We start from the raw sequence: 23,765 nt of genomic DNA, 5'->3' as shown, positions 1-23,765 counted from the left end.
GGACTTTGCCAGATAATCAATAAAAAGCTGTCCAATGTGCAATTAATGCTGCACTTACAGCAGAGTACTTTGGACGATGCATATAAGAGTAGATGGTTGCCTCTTTTCACCGGGACTTTTACTGAGCACATTGGAGACTATAGAAAAATTCTTGCAATTTCCCCCTAACTACATATTGTGATGAACCCAATAGTCAAGAGTGTTTTCAATAAACAGCCCTGATGGTTGGTCAGTGTGTCAGAAAATGAGCATGTCTGTCAGTGGAGCTGTTGCATGTGGCTGTGCTTCTTCTCATACCAAACATGAAGGCCTTTACAAAGTGCTGAGGGACTAGAAGGATGGAGGTTTTCAGTTGCCCCCCCCGCCATTTTTACCAACTTGTGCTGAAATGCGGAAGTTGCAGTTCATGTTCAGTATATTAACAAGTCTCTCACTGCCCCTGCCATGTATTTCTTTTGTCACCATTTCTTAGTACTGATTTCACTGCAATCCCTAGTGTAGCGATTTCATACAACAGAAAAATCTTTGATGTACCAATTGCACTAGATGAGAAGTTAGGGTATCCAAAACATCTGACCGGCAGACCCTTGCCCTATTGTGGCTGAAATACACTTCTCACAGATACATAACTATCGACATGGGTTAGTGTTGGTGTTCAAATAAGTGACATATCGTGTATTTGAACTATAATAACTGTACCTCTGTATGCCTCAGACTTTGCGCAAAATGCAATTTAACAGTTACACACATATTAAAGGTGGAGAATATCACCATTAAAAGCCATTACTATAACAATTTGCATCATGTTAACCAATGCACTTTTATTTTTTAAAGGTTATACAAGGATTTAAAGCAGATTGGACATCATTTCAAAGTGTTTTTTTTTTCCAGGTTATAAAATGTCTCCAGTTTCTGAAAGTGAAGCAGCATATTTACAACATTGTAAGATTTAATCAGAAAATCCAGTTTATTGTTAGTCCTTCACTGAAGACCTGGCATTGGAGTAAATTGTCTCTCCCTCTGCTGAGTGTTTTTTCTTCCTGTCCGCTCTGCCAGTTTTCTTTTTGGTGAAGGCTGGTGTAGAATAACTGACTGTGTCCTCATTTCTCTGCCAAAATGTAAGGAAAAATGTTGAAGTTGTCAAAAACGAACATTTACATGTAGAAAATACACATCCTCACACCTTTTCTATTATCACCGTACCTGCTGACTCTGCTGATCACCGGTAGCTGTCACGGTATTTGTTTGCAGAGAAACAGAAGCTGTATTAAACAATAAAATACATTTGATGACATATGATGCAGGTGAAATTATACAAATTTGTATTGTAAATGTAATGTAAAAAAGTCAGCTTTGCCCAATAACTGTCTGATAGATTGACGTATGAGAAACCTTTTTTTACCGTTGCAACAATCACAAGTTTTCCTCTTGATAGTGTTAAGCAGGAAGGCGTTAACAATCAGACTCATAGCCAAAGCAGCACCTAACAGAACCAGAACTGTGACCGTCTCTGGCTGATTCCACAACTCAGGTGCTAAATCATAGAGAAAAGCAGCAAATGTTTAGAATGAAAAGTTTTTGGGCAGTATAACAATGCATGACATTAGATTTTGGTTTCCACCAGATTCAAAATGAATGATTGTTCAAGATGTGTAAATGCTCTGCAGTTACCTTCATTGTTCAGTTTTGTTCCATCTCCAAATAATATCTCCCCACATGCGGCCACAGCACAGTAATACGTCCCAGCATCAGAGGAGCTGACGACTTTAGAGAAGTTGTAGATACATTTCTTTGGAGAGTTAGCCTCAGGACTATTCTCACAATCATATCCACTGTTTTTATCGGTGTAGATTACACTGGGATGAGATGTTTCTGATCCAGCTCTGAACCAGTACAAACTGGTTTCTCCAAGACAAGTTTTGCTTGAGAGAACGTCACACTGCAGAGTCACCGAGTCTCCTGGGAGGTCTGGATCAGACTGATGGCTTTGAATAATGGAGGTGATACCTGGTTCAGGTCCTGGAAAATATAAATGCATAGATAAAGGATACATTTAAAGAAAGGTGAAATCTATGTTTGCTGTATTTCATTTCAGAGATCAGAAGTCATTCATGCATTTCCCTGTGAGGTAATTTACAATGTTACCCCGGAAAGGGTCAGCAAAGATAAAAGACAAAAGTATTAAGATAACATATTAAACAAAAGGGGCTTAAACTAGATAACACATTTAGAAAGTAATACAATAAAATGAATCTATGGAGTAAACAGTAATAACAAGAATAAACAGTATAAATGATTTACCTTTAACTCTCAGAAATGTCCCATTCAAAAATGTCATGTTAAGTTCGTCTACTTTTACGCAGTAGTAAAATCCAGTATCGCTTGGCTCTGTTTGACTAATTTGCAGAAGAAAGGTTTCAGGCCCTTGTTTTGCTGTAATCCGAGAAATCTTGTTATCACCATCATAATTAAAAGAAAATGTTCCTCCCAAGACTTCAGGAAAGTTTCCACCAACAAGCCTGATCCAAAACAGGTTTGTAGGGTTCAAAGTTGTCTGGCGCATACAAGTCAAAGACACATCCTCCCTGACACCAACAGTCTTTGTCTCAAAGATCTGATCGTGTGTGCCTCCTGAAAAATAATGAACACACAGATGATTGATTTGTGATACATAAGGAACAATTAGCACCCTGTTACATCTTTATCTGAACTTGACAATGCATATAATATATCTGGAGTCTAATAATAATAATAATAGTAATAGTATATATACTTACGCCCAGCTCTAAGCATCAGCAGTAAATAAACTATGATCAGCATTTTCTTTCACCAGTGGTTGCCGCTAAATTAGATCATACTCTAATGTTTCGCCTTAATGTAATCATATGAAGTGGGAGGTTACAATTTTAGAGCAACCTGATTGGCCTCTCCTTATTTCATTGTGCTACCACAGTGGAAATTACATCAACCATTGTTCCAACCTAAACACATGAAACACCAAAAGCATGCTTCTGTTTTATGTTTCATGTTGGTTTCCTATAACTGGCAGAGCGGTAACACACACAGCAGATGAAATTCAAACAAAACGGACTCTCTCCAGTGTGATATACAAATGTATGATATACAAATGAGTGGCAAACTCAGGATGTCTGAGGAGCATGGGCAAACAAATACCTTTTGAAGCCACTTAAATGTGTTCCACCTATACAATAGTGTTTACTATTGACCATCGAGAAATTGTGTTACTAGGGTTACTGTCAGGGTTGGGGAAACTGGACCCAAGTGCAGTAAATCAAGGGGAAGCAGGTAAGGGTCAAAAACAAAAAGCAAGCTTTATTCAAAAGCTGTTGATGAAATCACGAATCAAGGGGAACACAGGATATGAAAAAAACTTAGCTTCAGACATGAAGGGCGACAGGAACAGGCAGGTAACATGGAAGGGATCAGGGAAGAAATGACGACGACCAAACAACAGACAAAAGGGAAAAAGGGACTAAAGACACATGGGTAATCACAAGACGAGAGACAGCTGGAAGGGGGAAGAGAAACACAGGGGCAACAGGTGAACACAATGACACAATCAGGCGCAGGAGGGAAACGCAGACAGGAAGTGAAGCTTAACGAGTGACACAAGAGGGGAAAACATTTCAAAATAAAAACACAAAACGCATGACCAAGGCCAAAAGGGTGGGTGGAGGGGGTCTGGAGGCGGGATTCGGGCAGGCGGCCCGGGGACAAGCCCTTGATCATGAGCTTGAGTCGGCGGGGCCCCTGACTGGACAGGGACATGGGTTGGTGGGACCACCAACAGAACAGGTGTCGGAGGGACCACCGACTTGACGGGGTGAGGAGTTGGCGGGACCCCCGGCGAAACAGGTGACCCCAAACGGAGCAGGTGTTGGCGGGACCCCCATCGGAACAGGTGATGGCGGGACCCCCAACAGAAAAGCTGACGGCAGGACAGACGGGGCTGGAGTCGGCCGGGCCGCCGACAGGACAGGCGGGGCTAGAGTCGGCCGGACTGCAGCTGGGAGCATGGCGGCCAGGGCTTGGCCTGGAAACATGGTTGCTAGGGCCGGAACTACAGACGGGTACGCGGCTGCTAGGGCCAAAACTTCAGCCGGAAGCGTGGGTGCAGGAGGCTTGGCTGCAGGAAGCGTCATGGCTGTGACACGAAGTTTAAGGAAAGAGTGCAGGCTTTTTGGGGAATTGACAAATGTCCTTAAATAGTCCGGCAGTGAGTTCTCGAACCATGGCTTAGCTGCCCATTCCCGGCGTGCATGAAGAAGAGCTGCGTCCTGAGCCTCTTTAGAACCTGCTCTCCTCCACTCTCCATAAATACATAAAATGTTGTAGGAAAACTCAACAGGAGCATCCTCAAAAAGTACTGCTGGGTCCATTTATTGGTTCGGTCGTTCTGTCAGGGTTGGGGAAACTGGACCCAAGTGCAGTAAATTAAGGGGAAGCAGGTAAGGGTCAAAAACAAAAAGCGAGCTTTATTCAAAAGCTGTTGATGAAATCACGAATCAAGGGGAACACAGGACATGAAAAACACTTAGCTTCAGACATGAAGGGCGACAGGAACAGGCAGGTAACATGGAAGGGATCAGGGAAGAAATGACGACGACCAAACAACAGACAAAAGGGAAAAAGGGACTAAATACACATGGGTAATCACAAGACGAGAGAAAGCTGGATTGTGGGGATTTTACCAGTGCTCCCCTATCCACTGAGCCACAGACTACTTCATCCACTGGGGTCAGCAGTTCATTTAGATCGTTCTGCAGGATGTTTGTTTTTAAATTGTCCATTACATGGGAGGATACATTTAAAAAAAAAACCTCAGATTTGACAGTCATCATGTCGGCTTTGCACGGGGGGGAAAATATGACCTTCCAATCAGCACACATTACAGCACCAGCAGTCTTTGCTAAAATTGACACGCAGGTAAAGGTTGCTCACTTTGTTTGTATTATTATACCAAACAGTTGGGGGAGCTACAATAAACAGATTTCTATGAAGTTCAAACAACTTCAAAAACCATCTAAAATACAGCCAATCAGATGCTGCATGTCATGAATCATAACCCGCCCCCTTTGACTGTCAGTCACTTGAGCAGGAAGAGCCCAGCACAGAGTTGGGCCATGAAACCATCCCTCCTCTACAATACACTTCATTTCAGAGAGCTTTAGAGAGGAAGAAGCAGAGCAACACTCTCAGAGTATCACAGGAACACATTTGTCCTGAGTCTAGATTTACAGTTTGTGACCTGTGTATTTTTTTTCTCTGGAGGATTTCCTGTATATATATATTATGTTAGATTGTTAGAGGAGCTTGGGACCTAAGTTTATATTTACCATATTTACATAGCATCCGTGCATATGACAATACAGCCCTTGATCTTGAGCTTGAGTGTGGGTTTCTAGAGACTGAAAATAGACACAAAACAATTGCTGTCGTTGCCACAACAATTTTTAGACTGCTTGAGTTGGGGTTAATAGCTTCATCAGAGTCAACCTATTTTAAACCCTGAGACAGATGATATAGGTTTGACATAAGGGTGTTCTTAATACAAATAACGTTTCACTTAAGTCCTGCCTTGTGGGCGTATAACAAGCCTCAAAGCATATCTTACCGTGGATCCTTAGCCTTTTTGAAATATTAAAAAATATGTTGTGATTCGTTTTTACAGAAAAATGCTGTCATTTCTAACAAGTGTAAATATACGCCTCCGATTGTTTGTTGTTGTTCTATGATGCTATCTAACTGAGTGGGTTTGTACCTGGTATTCAACTTTTCACTTTCTGCCCCCCTTAGACTCACTGGCAGAAGAGGTATTGTCTCTTAATTGGACTTTTCTGGTCAAATAAAGTTCAAAATAAATAAGAAATCAACGATTCCCTGACACAAGGCTGTATTCACCCCCATAGCACCCACTTTAAAATATAGCCACGATTGAATGTAAAGAAAGCAGAAAGGTGGACACAGCAGGTCACATCTGTAAGATGTAATTTCCAACACATCCCTGCATATCATTTGTGTTAGTCCTGCTTCGTACCATCTATTTTTTACTTTATGTGCACAGCACTGCCTTCATTTGGCAGGCTGACAGAAACAGATTGACCTGCATTCAGTCACTACTGACAAACACATGATGCATGGAAACTTCTGCATTGTTGTGGTTTGGCTTCAAACTAAGGTGTCAACTGAGAGGGGCGCTTCTACCTTTTTCACTGGTGAGTTGCACTGCTCATTTTAAAAGTGAAAATGGGGTAAACATTTTTTTTCACTAACAGCTAAATTCACTTTTTGTCAAGTGCAGGACTTTGCCAGATAATCAATAAAAAGCTGTCCAATGTGCAATTAATGCTGCACTTACAGCAGAGTACTTTGGACGATGCATATAAGAGTAGATGGTTGCCTCTTTTCACCGGACTTTTACTGAGCACATTGGAGACTATAGAAAAATTCTTGCAACTTCCCCCTAACTACATATTGTGATGAACCCAATAGTCAAGAGTGTTTTCAATAAACAGCCCTGATGGTTGGTCAGTGTGTCAGAAAATGAGCATGTCTGTCAGTGGAGCTGTTGCATGTGGCTGTGCTTCTACTCATACCAAACATGAAGGCCTTTACAAAGTGCTGAGGGACTAGAAGGATGGAGGTTTTCAGTTGCCCCCCCCGCCATTTTTACCAACTTGTGCTGAAATGCGGAAGTTGCAGTTCATGTTCAGTATATTAACAAGTCTCTCACTGCCCCTGCCATGTATTTCTTTTGTCACCATTTCTTAGTACTGATTTCACTGCAATCCCTAGTGTAGCGATTTCATACAACAGAAAAATCTTTGATGTACCAATTGCACTAGATGAGAAGTTAGGGTATCCAAAACATCTGACCGGCAGACCCTTGCCCTATTGTGGCTGAAATACACTTCTCACAGATACATAACTATCGACATGGGTTAATGTTGGTGTTCAAATAAGTGACATATCGTGTATTTGAACTATAATAACTGTACCTCTGTATGCCTCAGACTTTGCGCAAAATGTAATTTAACAGTTACACACATATTAAAGGAGGAGAATATCACCATTAAAAGCCATTAAAACAATAACAATTTGCATCATGTTAACCAATGCACTTTTATTTTTTAAAGGTTATACAAGGATTTAAAGCAGGTTGGACATCATTTCAAAGTGTTTTTTTTTTTCCAGGTTATAAAATGTCTCCAGTTTCTGAAAGTGAAGCAGCATATTTACAACATTGTAAGATTTAATCAGAAAATCCAGTTTATTGTTAGTCCATCACTGAAGACCTGGCAGTGGAGTAAATTGTCTCTCCCTCTGCTGAGTGTTTTTTCTTCCTGTCCGCTCTGCCAGTTTTCTTCTTGGTGAAAGTTGGTGCAGAATAAATGATTGAGTCCTCATTTCTCTGCAAACATGTATGGAAAAATGTTGAAGTTGTCAAAAACGAACATTTACATGTAGAAAATACACATCCTCACACCTTTTCTATTATCACCGTACCTGCTGACTCTGCTGATCACCGGTAGCTGTCACGGTATTTGTTTGCAGAGAAACAGAAGCTGTATTAAACAATAAAATACATTTGATGACATATGATGCAGGTGATATTATACAAATTTGTATTGTAAATGTAATGTAAAAAAGTCAGCTTTGCCCAATAACTGTCTGATAGATTGACGTATGAGAAACTTTTTTTACCGTTGCAACAATCACAAGTTTTCCTCTTGATAGTGTAAATCAGGAAGGCGATAACAATCAGACTCATAGCCAAAGCAGCACCTAACAGAACCAGAACTGTGATCATCTCTGGCTGATTCCACAACTCAGGTGCTAAATCATAGAGAAAAGCAGCAAATGTTTAGAATGAAAAGTTTTTGGGCAGTATAACAATGCATGACATTGGATTTTGGTTTCCACCAGATTCAAAATGAATGATTGTTCAAGATGTGTAAATGCTCTGCAGTTACCTTCATTGTTCAGTTTTGTTCCATCTCCAAATAATATCTCCCCACATGCGGCCACAGCACAGTAATACGTCCCAGCATCAGAGGAGCTGACGACTTTAGAGAAGTTGTAGATACATTTCTTTGGAGAGCTAGCCTCAGGACTATTCTCACAATCATATCCACTGTTTTTATGGGTGTAGATTACACTGGGATGAGATGTTTCTGATCCAGCTCTGAACCAGTACAAACTGGTTTCTCCAAGACAAGTTTTGCTTGAGAGAACGTCACACTGCAGAGTCACCGAGTCTCCTGGGAGGTCTGGATCAGACTGATGGTTTTGAATAATGGAGGTGATACCTGGTTCAGGTCCTGGAAAATATAAATGCATAGATAAAGGATACATTTAAAGAAAGGTGAAATCTATGTTTGCTGTATTTCATTTCAGAGATCAGAAGTCATTCATGCATTTCCCTGTGAGGTAATTTACAATGTTACCCCGGAAAGGGTCAGCTAAGATAAAAGACAAAAGTATTAAGATAACATATTAAACAAAAGAGGCTTAAACTAGATAACACATTTAGAAAGTAATACAATAAAATGAATCTATGGAGTAAACAGTAATAACAAGAATAAACAGTATAAATGATTTACCTTTAACTCTCAGAAATGTCCCATTCAAAAATGTCATGTTAAGTTTGTCTACTTTTACGCAGTAGTAAACTCCAGTATCGCTTGGCTCTGTTTGACTAATTTGCAGAAGAAAGGTTCCAGGCCCTTGTTTTGCTGTAATCCGAGAAATCTTGTTATCACCATCATAATTAAAAGAAAATGTTCCTCCCAAGACTTCAGGAAAGTTTCCACCAACAAGCCTGATCCAAAACAGGTTTGTAGGGTTCAAAGTTGTCTGGCGCATACAAGTCAAAGACACATCCTCCCCGACACCAACAGTCTTTGTCTCAAAGATCTGATCGTGTGTGCCTCCTGAAAAATAATGAACACACAGATGATTGATTTGTGATACATAAGGAACAATTAGCACCCTGTTACATCTTTATCTGAACTTGACAATGCATATAATATATCTGGAGTCTAATAATAATAATAATAGTAATAGTATATATACTTACGCCCAGCTCTAAGCATCAGCAGTAAATAAACTATGATCAGCATTTTCTTTCACCAGTGGTTGCCGCTAAATTAGATCATACTCTAATGTTTCGCCTTAATGTAATCATATGAAGTGGGAGGTTACAATTTTAGAGCAACCTGATTGGCCTCCTTATTTCATTGTGCTACCACAGTGGAAATGATATCAACAATTGTTCCAACCTAAACACATGAAACACCTAAAGCATGCTTCTGTTTTATGTTTCATGTTGGTTTCCTATAACTGGCAGAGCGTAAACACACACAGCAGATGAAATTCAAACAAAACGGACTCTCTCCAGTGTGATATACAAATGTATGATATACAAATGAGTGGCAAACTCAGGATGTCTGAGGAGCATGGGCAAACAAATACCTTTTGAAGCCACTTAAATGTGTTCCACCTATACAATAGTGTTTACTATTGACCATCGAGAAATTATGTGACTAGGGTTACCATAAGAACAGAACAATAATCGCCACTGAACAGAATTAGAAATGAAATATGTGCACACTTCATTAATTGCTAACACGAGAGAAAAGGACACAACGACATCCTGACTGCAGTGGGGATTTTACCAGTGCTCCCCTATCCACTGAGCCACAGCCTACTTCATCCACTGGGGTCAGCAGTTCATTTAAATCGTTCTGCAGGATGTTTGTTTTTAAACTGTCCATTACATGGGAGGATACATTTTTTTAAAAAACTCAGATTTGACAGTCATCATGTCGGCTTTGCACGAGGTGGAAAATATGACCTTCCAATCAGCACACATTACAGCACCAGCAGTCTTTGCTAAAATTGACACGCAGGTAAAGGTTGCTCACTTTGTTTGTATTATTATACCAAACAGTTGGGGGAGCTACAAGAAACAGATTTCTATGAAGTTCAAACAACTTCAAAACCATCTAAAATACAGCCAATCAGATGCTGCATGTCATAAATCATGACCCGCCCCCTTTGACTGTCAGTCACTTGAGCAGGAAGAGCCCGGCACAGAGTTGGGCCATTAAACCATCCCTCCTCTACAATACACTTCATTTCAGAGAGCTTTAGAGAGGAAGAAGCAGAGCAACACTCTCAGAGTATCACAGGAACACATTTATCCTGAGTCTAGATTTACAGTTTGTGACCTGTGTATTTTTTTTCTCTGGAGGATTTCCTGTATATATATATTATGTTAGATTGTTAGAGGAGCTTGGGACCTAAGTTTATATTTACCATATTTACATAGCATCCGTGCATATGACAATACAGCCCTTGATCTTGAGCTTGAGTGTGGGTTTCTAGAGACTGAAAATAGACACAAAACAATTGCTGTCGTTGCAACAACAGTTTTTAGACCGCTTGAGTTGGGGTTAATAGCTTCATCAGAGTCAACCTATTTTAAACCACAAGACAGATGATATAGGTTTGACATAAGGGTGTTCTTAATACAAATAACGTTTCACTTAAGTCCTGCCTTGTGGGCGTATAACAAGCCTCAAAGCATATCTTACCGTGGGATCCTTAGCCTTTTTGAAATATTAAAAAATATGTTGTGATTCGTTTTTACAGAAAAATGCTGTCATTTCTAACAAGTGTAAATATACGCCACCGATTGTTTGTTGTTGTTCTATGATGCTATCTAACTGAGTGGGTTTGTACCTGGTATTCAACTTTTAACGTTCTGCCCCTCTTAGACTCACTGGCAGAAGAGGTATTGTCTCTTAATTGGACTTTTCTGGTCAAATAAAGTTCAAAATAAATAAGAAATCAACGATTCCCTGACACAAGGCTGTATTCACCCCCATAGCACCCACTTTAAAATATAGCCACGATTGAATGTAAAGAAAGCAGAAAGGTGGACACAGCAGGTCACATCTGTAAGATGTAATTTCCAACACATCCCTGCATATCATTTGTGTTAGTCCTGCTTCGTACCATCTATTTTTTACTTCATGTGCACAGCACTGCCTTCATTTGGCAGGCTGACAGAAACAGATTGACCTGCATTCAGTCACTACTGACAAACACATGATGCATGGAAACTTCTGCATTGTTGTGGTTTGGCTTCAAACTAAGGTGTCAACTGAGAGGGGCGCTTCTACCTTTTTCACTGGTGAGTTGCACTGCTCATTTTAAAAGTGAAAATGGGGTAAACATTTTTTTCACTAACAGGTAAATTCACTTTTTGTCAAGTGCAGGACTTTGCCAGATAATCAATAAAAAGCTGTCCAATGTGCAATTAATGCTGCACTTACAGCAGAGTACTTTGGACGATGCATATAAGAGTAGATGGTTGCCTCTTTTCACCGGGACTTTTACTGAGCACATTGGAGACTATAGAAAAATTCTTGCAATTTCCCCCTAACTACATATTGTGATGAACCCAAAAGTCAAGAGTGTTTTCAATAAACAGCCCTGATGGTTGGTCAGTGTGTCAGAAAATGAGCATGTCTGTCAGTGGAGCTGTTGCATGTGGCTGTGCTTCTTCTCATACCAAACATGAAGGCCTTTACAAAGTGCTGAGGGACTAGAAGGATGGAGGTTTTCAGTTGCCCCCCCCGCCATTTTTACCAACTTGTGCTGAAATGCGGAAGTTGCAGTTCATGTTCAGTATATTAACAAGTCTCTCACTGCCCCTGCCATGTATTTCTTTTGTCACCATTTCTTAGTACTGATTTCACTGCAATCCCTAGTGTAGCGATTTCATACAACAGAAAAATCTTTGATGTACCAATTGCACTAGATGAGAAGTTAGGGTATCCAAAACATCTGACCGGCAGACCCTTGCCCTATTGTGGCTGAAATACACTTCTCACAGATACATAACTATCGACATGGGTTAATGTTGGTGTTCAAATAAGTGACATATCGTGTATTTGAACTATAATAACTGTACCTCTGTATGCCTCAGACTTTGCGCAAAATGCAATTTAACAGTTACACACATATTAAAGGAGGAGAATATCACCATTAAAAGCCATTAAAACTATAACAATTTGCATCATGTTAACCAATGCACTTTTATTTTTTAAAGGTTATACAAGGATTTAAAGCAGGTTGGACATCATTTCAAAGTGTTTTTTTTTTTCCAGGTTATAAAATGTCTCCAGTTTCTGAAAGTGAAGCAGCATATTTACAACATTGTAAGATTTAATCAGAAAATCCAGTTTATTGTTAGTCCATCACTAAGACCTGGCAGTGGAGTAAATTGTCTCTCCCTCTGCTGAGTGTTTATTCTTTCTGTCCGCTCTGCCAGTTTTCTTCTTGGTGAAAGTTGGTGCAGAATAAATGATTGAGTCCTCATTTCTCTGCAAACATGTATGGAAAAATGTTGAAGTTGTCAAAAACGATCATTTACATGTAGAAAATACACATCCTCACACCTTTTCTATTATCACCGTACCTGCTGACTCTCCTGATCACCGGTAGCTGTCATGGTATTTGTTTGCAGAGAAACAGAAGCTGTATTAAACAATAAAATACATTTGATGACATATGATGCAGGTGATATTATACAAATTTGTATTGTAAATGTAATGTAAAAAAGTCAGCTTTGCCCAATAACTGTCTGATAGATTGACGTATGAGAAACTTTTTTTACCGTTGCAACAATCACAAGTTTTCCTCTTGATAGTGTAAATCAGGAAGGCGTTAACAATCAGACTCATAGCCAAAGCTGCAACTAGCACCAACAGAGCCAGAACTGTGATCGTCTCTGGCTGATTCCACAACTCAGGTGCTAAATCATAGAGAAAAGCAGCAAATGTTTAGAATGAAAAGTTTTTGGGCAGTATAACAATGCATGACATTGGATTTTGGTTTCCACCAGATTCAAAATGAATGATTGTTCAAGATGTGTAAATGCTCTGCAGTTACCTTCATTGTTCAGTTTTGTTCCATCTCCAAATAATATCTCCCCACATGCGGCCACAGCACAGTAATACGTCCCAGCATCAGAGGAGCTGACGACTTTAGAGAAGTTGTAGATACATTTCTTTGGAGAGCTAGCCTCAGGACTATTCTCACAATCATATCCACTGTTTTTATGGGTGTAGATTACACTGGGATGAGATGTTTCTGATCCAGCTCTGAACCAGTACAAACTGGTTTCTCAAGACAAGTTTTGCTTGAGAGAACGTCACACTGCAGAGTCACCGAGTCTCCTGGGAGGTCTGGATCAGACTGATGGCTTTGAATAATGGAGGTGATACCTGGTTCAGGTCCTGGAAAATATAAATGCATAGATAAAGGATACATTTAAAGAAAGGTGAAATCTATGTTTGCTGTATTTCATTTCAGAGATCAGAAGTCATTCATGCATTTCCCTGTGAGGTAATTTACAATGTTACCCCGGAAAGGGTCAGCAAAGATAAAAGACAAAAGTATTAAGATAACATATTAAACAAAAGGGGCTTAAACTAGATAACACATTTAGAAAGTAATACAATAAAATGAATCTATGGAGTAAACAGTAATAACAAGAATAAACAGTATAAATGATTTACCTTTAACTCTCAGAAATGTCCCATTCAAAAATGTCATGTTAAGTTTGTCTACTTTTACGCAGTAGTAAACTCCAGTATCGCTTGGCTCTGTTTGACTAATTTGCAGAAGAAAGGTTCCAGGCCCTTGTTTTGCTGTAATCCGAGAAATCTTGTTATCACCATCATAATTAAAAGAAAATGTTCCTCCCAAGACTTCAGGAAAGTTTCCAGGAACAAGCCTGATCCAAAACAGGTTTGTAGGGTTCAAAGTTGTCTGGCGCATACAAGTCAAAGACACATCCTCCCCGACACCAACAGTCTTTGTCTCAAAGATCTGATCGTGTGTGCCTCCTGAAAAATAATGAACACACAGATGATTGATTTGTGATACATAAGGAACAATTAGCACCCTGTTACATCTTTATCTGAACTTGACAATGCATATAATATATCTGGAGTCTAATAATAATAATAATAGTAATAGTATATATACTTACGCCCAGCTCTAAGCATCAGCAGTAAATAAACTATGATCAGCATTTTCTTTCACCAGTGGTTGCCGCTAAATTAGATCATACTCTAATATTTCGCCTTAATGTAATCATATAAAGTGGGAGGTTACAATTTTAGAGCAACCTGATTGGCCTCCTTATTTCATTGTGCTACCACAGTGGAAATGACATCAACCATTGTTTCAACCTAAACACATGAAACACCAAAAGCATGCTTCTGTTTTATGTTTCATGTTGGTTTCCTATAACTGGCAGAGCGTAAACACACACAGCAGATGAAATTCAAACAAAACGGACTCTCTCCAGTGTGATATACAAATGTATGATATACAAATGAGTGGCAAACTCAGGATGTCTGAGGAGCATGGGCAAACAAATACCTTTTGAAGCCACTTAAATGTGTTCCACCTATACAATAGTGTTTACTATTGACCATCGAGAAATTATGTGACTAGGGTTACCATAAGAACAGAACAATAATCGCCACTGAACAGAATTAGAAATGAAATATGTGCATACTTCATTAATTGCTAACACGAGAGAAAAGGACACAACGACATCCTGACTGCAGTGGGGATTTTACCAGTGCTCCCCTATCCACTGAGCCACAGCCTACTTCATCCACTGGGGTCAGCAGTTCATTTAGATCGTTCTGCAGGATGTTTGTTTTTAAACTGTCCATTACATGGGAGGATACATTTTTAAAAAAAAACTCAGATTTGACAGTCATCATGTCGGCTTTGCACGAGGTGGAAAATATGACCTTCCAATCAGCACACATTACAGCACCAGCAGTCTTTGCTAAAATTGACACGCAGGTAAAGGTTGCTCACTTTGTTTGTATTATTATACCAAACAGTTGGGGGAGCTACAAGAAACAGATTTCTATGAAGTTCAAACAACTTCAAAAACCATCTAAAATACAGCCAATCAGATGCTGCATGTCATAAATCATGACCCGCCCCCTTTGACTGTCAGTCACTTGAGCAGGAAGAGCCCGGCACAGAGTTGGGCCATTAAACCATCCCTCCTCTACAATACACTTCATTTCAGAGAGCTTTAGAGAGGAAGAAGCAGAGCAACACTCTCAGAGTATCACAGGAACACATTTGTCCTGAGACTAGATTTACAGTTTCTGACCTGTGTATTTTTTTTCTCTGGAGGATGTCCTGTATATATATATTATGTTAGATTGTTAGAGTAGCTTGGGACCTAAGTTTATATTTACCATATTTACATAGCATCCGTGCATATGACAATACAGCCCTTGATCTTGAGATTGAGTGTGGGTTTCTAGAGACTGAAAATAGACACAAAACAATTGCTGTCGTTGCAACAACAATTTTTAGACCGCTTGAGTTGGGGTTAATAGCTTCATCAGAGTCAACCTATTTTAAACCCTGAGACAGATGATATAGGTTTGACATAAGGGTGTTCTTAATACAAATAACGTTTCACTTAAGTCCTGCCTTGTGGGCGTATAACAAGCCTCAAAGCATATCTTACCGTGGGATCCTTAGCCTTTTTGAAATATTAAAAAATATGTTGTGATTCGTTTTTACAGAAAAATGCTGTCATTTCTAACAAGTGTAAATATACGCCACCGATTGTTTGTTGTTGTTCTATGATGCTATCTAACTGAGTGGGTTTGTACCTGGTATTCAACTTTTCACTTTCTGCCCCTCTTAGACTCACTGGCAGAAGAGGTATTGTCTCTTAATTGGACTTTTCTGGTCAAAGAAAGTTCAAAATAAATAAGAAATCAACGATTCCCTGACACAAGGCTGTATTCACCCCCATAGCACCCACTTTAAAATATAGCCACGATTGAATGTAAAGAAAGCAGAAAGGTGGACACAGCAGGTCACATCTGTAAGATGTAATTTCCAACACATCCCTGCATATCATTTGTGTTAGTCCTGCTTCGTACCATCTATTTTTTACTTTATGTGCACAGCACTGCCTTCATTTGGCAGGCTGACAGAAACAGATTGACCTGCATTCAGTCACTACTGACAAACACATGATGCATGGAAACTTCTGCATTGTTGTGGTTTGGCTTCAAACTAAGGTGTCAACTGAGAGGGGCGCTTCTACCTTTTTCACTGGTGAGTTGCACTGCTCATTTTAAAAGTGAAAATGGGGTAAACAGTTTTTTTCACTAACAGCTAAATTCACTTTGTGTCAAGTGCAGGACTTTGCCAGATAATCAATAAAAAGCTGTCCAATGTGCAATTAATGCTGCACTTACAGCAGAGTACTTTGGACGATGCATATAAGAGTAGATGGTTGCCTCTTTTCACCGGGACTTTTACTGAGCACATTGGAGACTATAGAAAAATTCTTGCAACTTCCCCTAACTACATATTGTGATGAACCCAATAGTCAAGAGTGTTTTCAATAAACAGCCCTGATGGTTGGTCAGTGTGTCAGAAAATGAGCGTGTCTGTCAGTGGAGCTGTTGGATGCGGCTGTGCTTCTTCTCATACCAAACATGAAGGCCTTTACAAAGAGCTGAGGGACTAGAAGGATGGAGGTTTTCAGTTGACCCCCCACCATTTTTACCAAGTTGTGGTGAAATGCGGAAGTTGCAGTTCATGTTCAGTATATTAACAAGTCTCTCACTGCCCCTGCCATGTATTTTGTTAGTACCAGATTTCACTGCACTCCCTAGTGTAGCGATTTCATACAACAGAAAAATCTTTGGTGTACCAATTGCACTAGATGTGAAGTTAGGGTATCCAAAACATCTGACCGGCAGACCCTTGCCCTATTGTGGCTGAAATACACTTCTCACAGATACATAACTATCGACATGGGTTAATGTTGGTGTTCAAATGAGTGACATATTGTGTATTTGAACTATAATAACTGTACCTCTGTATGCCTCAGACTTTGCGCAAAATGTAAGTTAACAGTTACACACATATTAAAGGTGGAGAATATCACCATTAAAAGCCATTAAAACTATAACAATTTGCATCATGTGTTACGAAATTGTGTTACTATGGTTACCATAAGAACAGAACAATAATCGCCACTGAACAGAATTAGAAATGAAATATGTGCACACTTCATTAATTGCAAACACGAGAGAAAAGGACACAACGACATCCTGACTGCAGTGGGGATTTTACCAGTGCTCCCCTATCCGCTGAGCCACAGCCTACTTCATCCACTGGGGTCAGCAGTTCATTTAGATCGTTCTGCAGGATGTTTTTAAACTGTCCATTACATGGGAGGATACATTTAAAAAAAACAAACAGATTTGACAGTCATCATGTCGGCTTTGCACGAGGTGGAAAATATGACCTTCCAATCAGCACACATTACAGCACCAGCAGTCTTTGCTAAAATTGACACGCAGGTAAAGGTTGCTCACTTTGTTTGTATTATTATACCAAACAGTTGGGGGAGCTACAAGAAACAGATTTCTATGAAGTTCAAACAACTTCAAAAACCATCTAAAATACAGCCAATCAGATGCTGCATGTCATGAATCATGACCCGCCCCCTTGACAACAAGATGTATAGAGAATAAAATTAGAAAGATAAAAATGTATCTATCTACATGGCAAACATTCACAGAACATTTGTCAGAGCAGAACGTTGTGGTTTGTGGCTTTCTTCTGGGTCAACAATTGTTGACAACAAGCCAAAACACACCTTGTGCTTTCACACAAACAGTCAGATATAAATGCATTCACACTCGCAACTGACAACCAGATGATGCATGGAAACTTAAGCACTGCTTTGGTTCGGCTTCACAGTAAGTTATGGGTACAAAGGGACACTTGTACCTCTCTCTATACACTTCAGGAAGCTGGGCTTGCTCTGCTGATATATTTTTTTCTTTCAAATGACAAGTAGAATCCTTTTTCATTGAACCTTACTGCTAGTTGTTGCCTTTTATCTGAATTAGAGAGGGGAGGTGCGCATCATTTTCTGATCTAACCCCCGTCTTTGAGTCAAACGAGAATTGGAACCGTGATCTAACTTGGTGATAGAATGGCAGCCTGTTGAATGATATTTTTAATGAATCAAAACAGTTTGATTATAAATTACATAGATGCTTTTGCATCTTCAAAAATAACCTAGAGATAGACGTGTTTTTGAGCATCAGTTAAACTATGGCAATGATAAAAACCTGCTGAAGCCTCTTGTAGCATTCACTTCACTACACATCCTGTTGAAGCCCATAGTCGCATCTGTTCTGAGTAACAGCGCTGATGCTTGGTCAAAGGTTGGAGAAATGGCCCACCACAACGCATGACTGTCAGTGTAGCTGTTGCAAGTGGCTTTGCTTCTTGTTCTGAAGCAGAACGTCTTTACAAAGGGATGAGAGATCTGAAAGACGGAGTGCTCGAGTCTTTGAAGTAGCTGTCTTCTGACTTTCTATTTTGCATTAACAACAACAAAATGTTCCCCATGTGTTCTTGTCAGCCATGCTTCTGTCTCTCCTTCTTAAAGCTCACATAGCAAACATGAAAGATAAGATGTATGCTATGCAACATATTTGATACCACTTTTTCCCTCAGACGTTACTATAACATTTGAAATCATAAAGGGCATGACCTCGTCCCTTATGTCACTGGTTTTAAGTATGTGCTTTCGAACTATAATGGATTCAAATGTCTGTTGTTAAATGAGTAATAGTTAGGGTTCTGGTTAAATCCTGATTCATTAGAGAATCACACATGTTCATGGCTTGCTGCAAAACAATAAAGTTTCAAATACAGGATGTCAAAAATCATGTCAAGGGAATAAAGGCAAAACTTTCAGTACTCAGTCAAATCTAAAATATAAGAAGTCATGCTTTGGAGTTCACTGCCACTATAGCAGGGGAGTATTTGGTGTTTAAAAACTGAAAGTCAGCGATTCTCTATAATATTGTTAAACTTGAGAAAACAAAAATGCTCTGTCTTAGCGTGAGCCCTCTTTCAAAACAAACTTTAACCTTTAAGCTCTTCACTTCTCTTGGTTTTGGTGATATTTCCTCTCACCTCCCCCCACAGCTGTCAATCAAACCTGGAGGCGATGCCACCTACACTGTGCGTATCGTTGTGTTATGGAACATAACAGCATAGAGCGAAAGATACAGCTTTGAGCAACTCCAACAATGTCTTTAGTGTGTGGAGGAATTAGCTTTCTGTGACTTTTAAGGAACCTTTTGAAATCTGCAAATCTCTTGAACTTGGGGTGTCATTTCTTTACAAAATCATCTGAAACATGCGTTGTTTTCAGATAGCAGTTGTCATTTTCCCCCATCGCTTTCCTTGTGTGTTACCTCTATTAACCACAGCCATCGGTCTGTTGAACAGCGAGACACTGAACACATTTCTGCTCAGTGCATGTCATTTGTTGTTCTTATGCTGGTATGAATAAATACAGCCGTGAAATGGGTCAATAGGGTTTTGCTGTTTAAATACATCCTGTACTTCTTAACTAAGCACCAAAAAACAGAAAACATATTTTAATGTAGTCTAAATAAAGAGGCTTATTTGAAAAAAAAGGTCAGAACATAGAGATCTGTTATCAAAAGAAATTGGACCAAAGGTTCTAAATGAAGGGGGAAGGTCATTTTATACATTTCAACCAATCACTATTGCTACTTTTAGACCTCAATCATCTTGTGAACAAACCTTCATTTGGGTGGAAAGCAGCAGTAGCGCAAGACGACAGTGCTGAACCACAATGATCGGTCAACTGGCTGCTTTGATTCTACTTTGTACAATGTGTAAGGGCAACTCTTTACTCCTGTATGAAAGACAATACCATTTGATGATGATCTCCTCCAATAACCTTTTTCTTTGTATTTTTCCTTTAGCTCTGGTTGAAACGGCAGAGGATCCTCAACAGATCTCTATGGCTGTGGTAGAAGTTGGTGGAAATTTTACTTTTGGTTGGCCAGTTTTAGAGGAAAAGGACAAAACGTTTTCCTTGAACAAGCAGACTCTTGGACAAATGGCCCGGCCAGTCTTTAAAGTAATTGTTGGCAAAATATCACTAATTGAACCTTTTTTAGACACACGGTTCACAGCAACAGCAGGGGAAACTCAGTATATTTTTACCATCAGAAATGTCAGCAAAGAGGACGAAGCAACATATTTCTCTGTCATTGGAGCAACGTATTCACAGAGTTTTGGCAGAAGCATATTCTTGGCGGTGAATGGTAAATATCTATTACTTTCAGTGTTTGTGTTAAGTCTTATGTCAAACAAATAATATAGATCATTTCCGTTTTTTTTTTTACTGAATTACACAGATCAACAGAAATCTTTCTTCGTGAAACAAAGCCCGGAGACCGAGTCTGTCCAGCAGGGCGACTCAGTGACCCTCCAGTGTTCACTCCTCTCCAAAAACAAAGAAAACGCAGATCAGTGTCCAGGTGAACACCATGTGTACTGGTTCAGATCTGGATCAGGAGAATCCCATCCAAGCATCATTTACAGTAAGGAACAAAAGGAAAGAAGTTGTGGCTACAGTCTTTCCAAAACTATTCACAACTCCTCTGATGAAGGGACTTACTACTGTGCTGTGGCTACATGTGGACAGATCCTGTTTGGGGAAGGAACTACAGTGGAGAGGAGTAAGTTTTAAAGTATCATTAACATTATTTTTACATGTTAATGTATATTAATATTAAGTTTATAAGTTAGTTTGTTTAGAAGGTTGAAGAAGAGTGGATACAGTCATGAATTACAACCATACTTAACAATTATTTTACTGAGAGATTAATTGTAAGTGATGATTGACCTCCTATCAACATGCATTATGCAAACATTGAAACGCATTCCTTCGTAAGAATAACTTTTCTCAGCATTTATAAATGTACAGTTTTCATTGTTTTTGTTTTAAGTCTTAAGCTCAAATAAAAGATGAAGGTACTTCAGGCTTAATATCATATTTAAAATATACTTACTTGCGGTGTATGTCCACAAACTCGCTCCCCAACTTCAATAATTATATCATTTTTCAGAAACAGAACTGAACCCAGTTGTCCTTGTGCTTGGAGTGCTGCTGGCCTGCTGTGTGACTGTGATTGCCTTTCTGATTTTCTATGGATATCGAAGGACATGCTGCCAAAATTGCAAAGGTAGGCTCATATTATACTTTAGTTTCCGTTATACTTTTTAAGGTGGAACGTTAACTATCTGTTCATCTAAATGCATACAATTACTTGGATGTGAAACAGACAATGATTGAAAGGATGGGAGTTTTCACAACACTTCATATTGACTCAAAAAATGATGGAATTATGGAAAAGGCATCAATATCCATTTGTTGACTCAACATACTGTACATTGTTGTTTCTATGGAATAATTAAGATGAGAGTGGAAATAGTCAAATACCTTTACCGTGTGCAAAACCACCATGGCCACAACTACTGACTCAATAATGTTAACTCTGGAGATGTTGGTTTGTTTTTTGTGTCATAGTGTAACATCATTGTAAACCTGAGGTCATTACACTTATTGTTGAATGCAAAATGATATATTATTATATTTTATTGTGTGTAATACAGAATTCCTATTGCAGCAGTAATTACTGATTGTCTGATCACAGAAGTACACATTATCCAGGTAGCCTTGAGCAAATAACTTTATCCGATTTATAACAACATCACTGATGGCGAATTGAGCACATTACATAAAGTCAATGTGAGGAAACCACTGAAAATGTGGGTGTCCTCAGTTTCCTCCAATTTGAGGGTGACAAAAATTGAAGTGATGTGGTCTGAAACCGTGTTTTACATTCAAACAGGAGCAGTGAGTGCTTCCCATCATCTTGGACCTGACATGTTGACTGGGGGTCAGTCAAATGATATGGTAAATATGTGGTGGTGTGTTTTATATGATGATCTGACTTTATTTGTCAGCTCATCTGTTCAAGACACAGCTTATAATCAAATGATACAACAGTATAATAAACCAACTTCCCTGATAAAGATTGATGCATTTAGGTATAGAAGGTATAGAAATAGTAACTGATGACTGAAAATGAGACAACAGAAAGTTTGTAAAGATCACTGCAAAGCAATCTATACTCTAGATATGGTCTATACTGCATGTTAAAGTCACTTAACCGCTCAAAGGTTTGTCATTGACGCACGTTTTATTTTGCAGGATGATGAAGCGAAGGCAGTGACTTATTCATCAATTGATTTTTCAACAAAGAAAGAGAAAGGAGAAAGGAGAAAGGAGAGAGAAATGCCAAACGATTGCATGTACTCTGTTGTTAGAGCAGATCACCACAACCAGCTTTCTGAATGAATTGATACAGGAAGTGAGCCAGCATTACTGTAAGGTCTAATCTATGACAACAAGTCTGTGGAACTGTTTGCTTCTGTTTTTTTTTGTGGACATAATACAACTTAATATTTATAGTGTCCCCTCATATTGAGTTACTGTATCTTCATTCACAGCCACTGCAAGCCAAAATACACAGTATGTGAATTCCAGGATAGCCGTAGATAAAATAAGCTTGGATTTCGTCCTTCATCAAAGTCTGCGGTGAGGAACTCAGGGCAACAATCACTGATTTTCCCATTAGTGGAGGAAAGTCACCCAACATGCGAAACCGACCTGAAAAAAAATATTGCAGAGCTTGATATCTTATAACTAAAAATCCTTTGTTCGAAAACTAAAAAACATTCAGTCATCCAGTTTAATGATAGGTATCCTTTAACTAATCTTCAAGATATATTTATGATTAAAATAAAGACACCGATTTGTGAACGATTTTACAAAGTAAATGTAGAGTTTGGTTATGACATAGGACTCAAAAAAGAGGTCTCCGACTTCAAAGTCTAGTGCTTACTTGCCACCAAACATCTGTAACATCAGCCTTTTGGGAAAAATGAAATGACTCAACAAACAGGAGATTTTTCTGTCAATAGCTCATGTAATGGAGTGAAGCCTGCGAGCTAGTTCAGGCAGTCAACTCGAGCACCAATGATACATTCGCACATAACGCCCCTCGTCACACTTGCAACCAACCAAACATAGTCTCCTAATCTGGCGCTCTATTTAAGCTGTTGGATCCGCCTACCTCTGCCTCGCTAATGCAGCTGCTGCTACTACTGCTGTTTCCACGCTGCTAATGTGTTCACCTCGCTGCTGCTGCTGCTGCTGCTGCTGCTGCTGCTGCGTTCACGTTGGCGATGCTCGCCTGCCCCACCACCACCCCAGCTTCCTCCCCAGCTTCCATCTGTAGGCTCGGGGGATAGTTATCTAATCATCACTCAATGTTCTATGTTAATATGTGGAGTGATGAGGCCCGAGCCTAGACGCCAAACTCAAACTACATACTGTTTCTAATAAACATATTAATGAAACACGTGAGTTGTCTGACTGAAATCATTTTCTGAATGCATGTAGCCTACTGACTATTTGATGATTTATGATTGTTTATAATTAAATTAAATTTCCCCCCTGAATCAAACACAAAGCGAGTGTGTGAGTGTTTAAATAACCAAGGACGAATTAAAATGTTCCACATCATCAGCAACGACCCGCCCACACTGTCAGTGATCAGCAGTGAAACACATCAGCAGGAAAAGCACAGAATACTGTATAGAGTGAGCTGTAACACCATTCACTTTGTTGACTCTATTATCATTTCTCACATTCACCTCACAAAAAGGCTGTTAAATATATA

The 23,765-nt window shown here is 39.4% G+C and overlaps 2 protein-coding genes across 2 annotated transcripts; one reads left to right on the top strand and one right to left on the bottom strand.

Annotated features, from left to right (window-relative positions):
• Window positions 1-801: 801 nt before the first annotated feature.
• LOC134860116 (uncharacterized) lies at window positions 802-14,163 on the bottom strand. The gene is given in 14 exon segments (XM_063876958.1): window positions 802-1,108; window positions 1,204-1,262; window positions 1,403-1,534; window positions 1,672-2,019; window positions 2,302-2,631; window positions 3,675-3,771; window positions 3,837-4,165; window positions 7,300-7,432; window positions 7,528-7,586; window positions 12,710-12,847; window positions 12,985-13,221; window positions 13,224-13,331; window positions 13,614-13,943; window positions 14,090-14,163. Coding segments are annotated over 14 exon segments (2,478 nt in total). The 5' UTR covers window positions 14,133-14,163; the 3' UTR covers window positions 802-973.
• Window positions 14,164-17,856: 3,693 nt separating this feature from the next.
• On the top strand, window positions 17,857-23,407 carry LOC134859722 (uncharacterized). The gene is made up of 7 exons (XM_063876393.1): window positions 17,857-17,873; window positions 19,723-19,841; window positions 19,932-20,276; window positions 20,370-20,693; window positions 21,084-21,200; window positions 21,870-21,934; window positions 22,232-23,407. Exons 2-7 carry the CDS (start codon window positions 19,799-19,801, stop codon window positions 22,376-22,378), a joined length of 1,041 nt encoding a protein of 346 aa, XP_063732463.1. The 5' UTR covers window positions 17,857-17,873; window positions 19,723-19,798; the 3' UTR covers window positions 22,379-23,407.
• Window positions 23,408-23,765: the final 358 nt, after the last annotated feature.

The sequence above is a fragment of the Eleginops maclovinus genome, chromosome 23, assembly GCF_036324505.1.
Source record: "Eleginops maclovinus isolate JMC-PN-2008 ecotype Puerto Natales chromosome 23, JC_Emac_rtc_rv5, whole genome shotgun sequence".
NCBI classification, from domain to species: Eukaryota; Metazoa; Chordata; class Actinopteri; order Perciformes; family Eleginopidae; genus Eleginops; species Eleginops maclovinus.
This window is presented reverse-complemented; position numbering and strand designations above follow the sequence as displayed.

Bases quoted from the DNA above. Each gene is read 5' to 3' on its own strand.
- LOC134859722 (XM_063876393.1), top strand. From the start codon at position 19,799: ATGATCGGTCAACTGGCTGCTTTGATTCTACTTTGTACAATGT. The intron at 21,201-21,869 runs GTAGGCTCATAT...ACATTCAAACAG, and splicing joins ATGCTGCCAAAATTGCAAAG to GAGCAGTGAGTGCTTCCCAT. The intron at 21,935-22,231 runs GTAAATATGTGG...TTTATTTTGCAG, and splicing joins GGGGTCAGTCAAATGATATG to GATGATGAAGCGAAGGCAGT.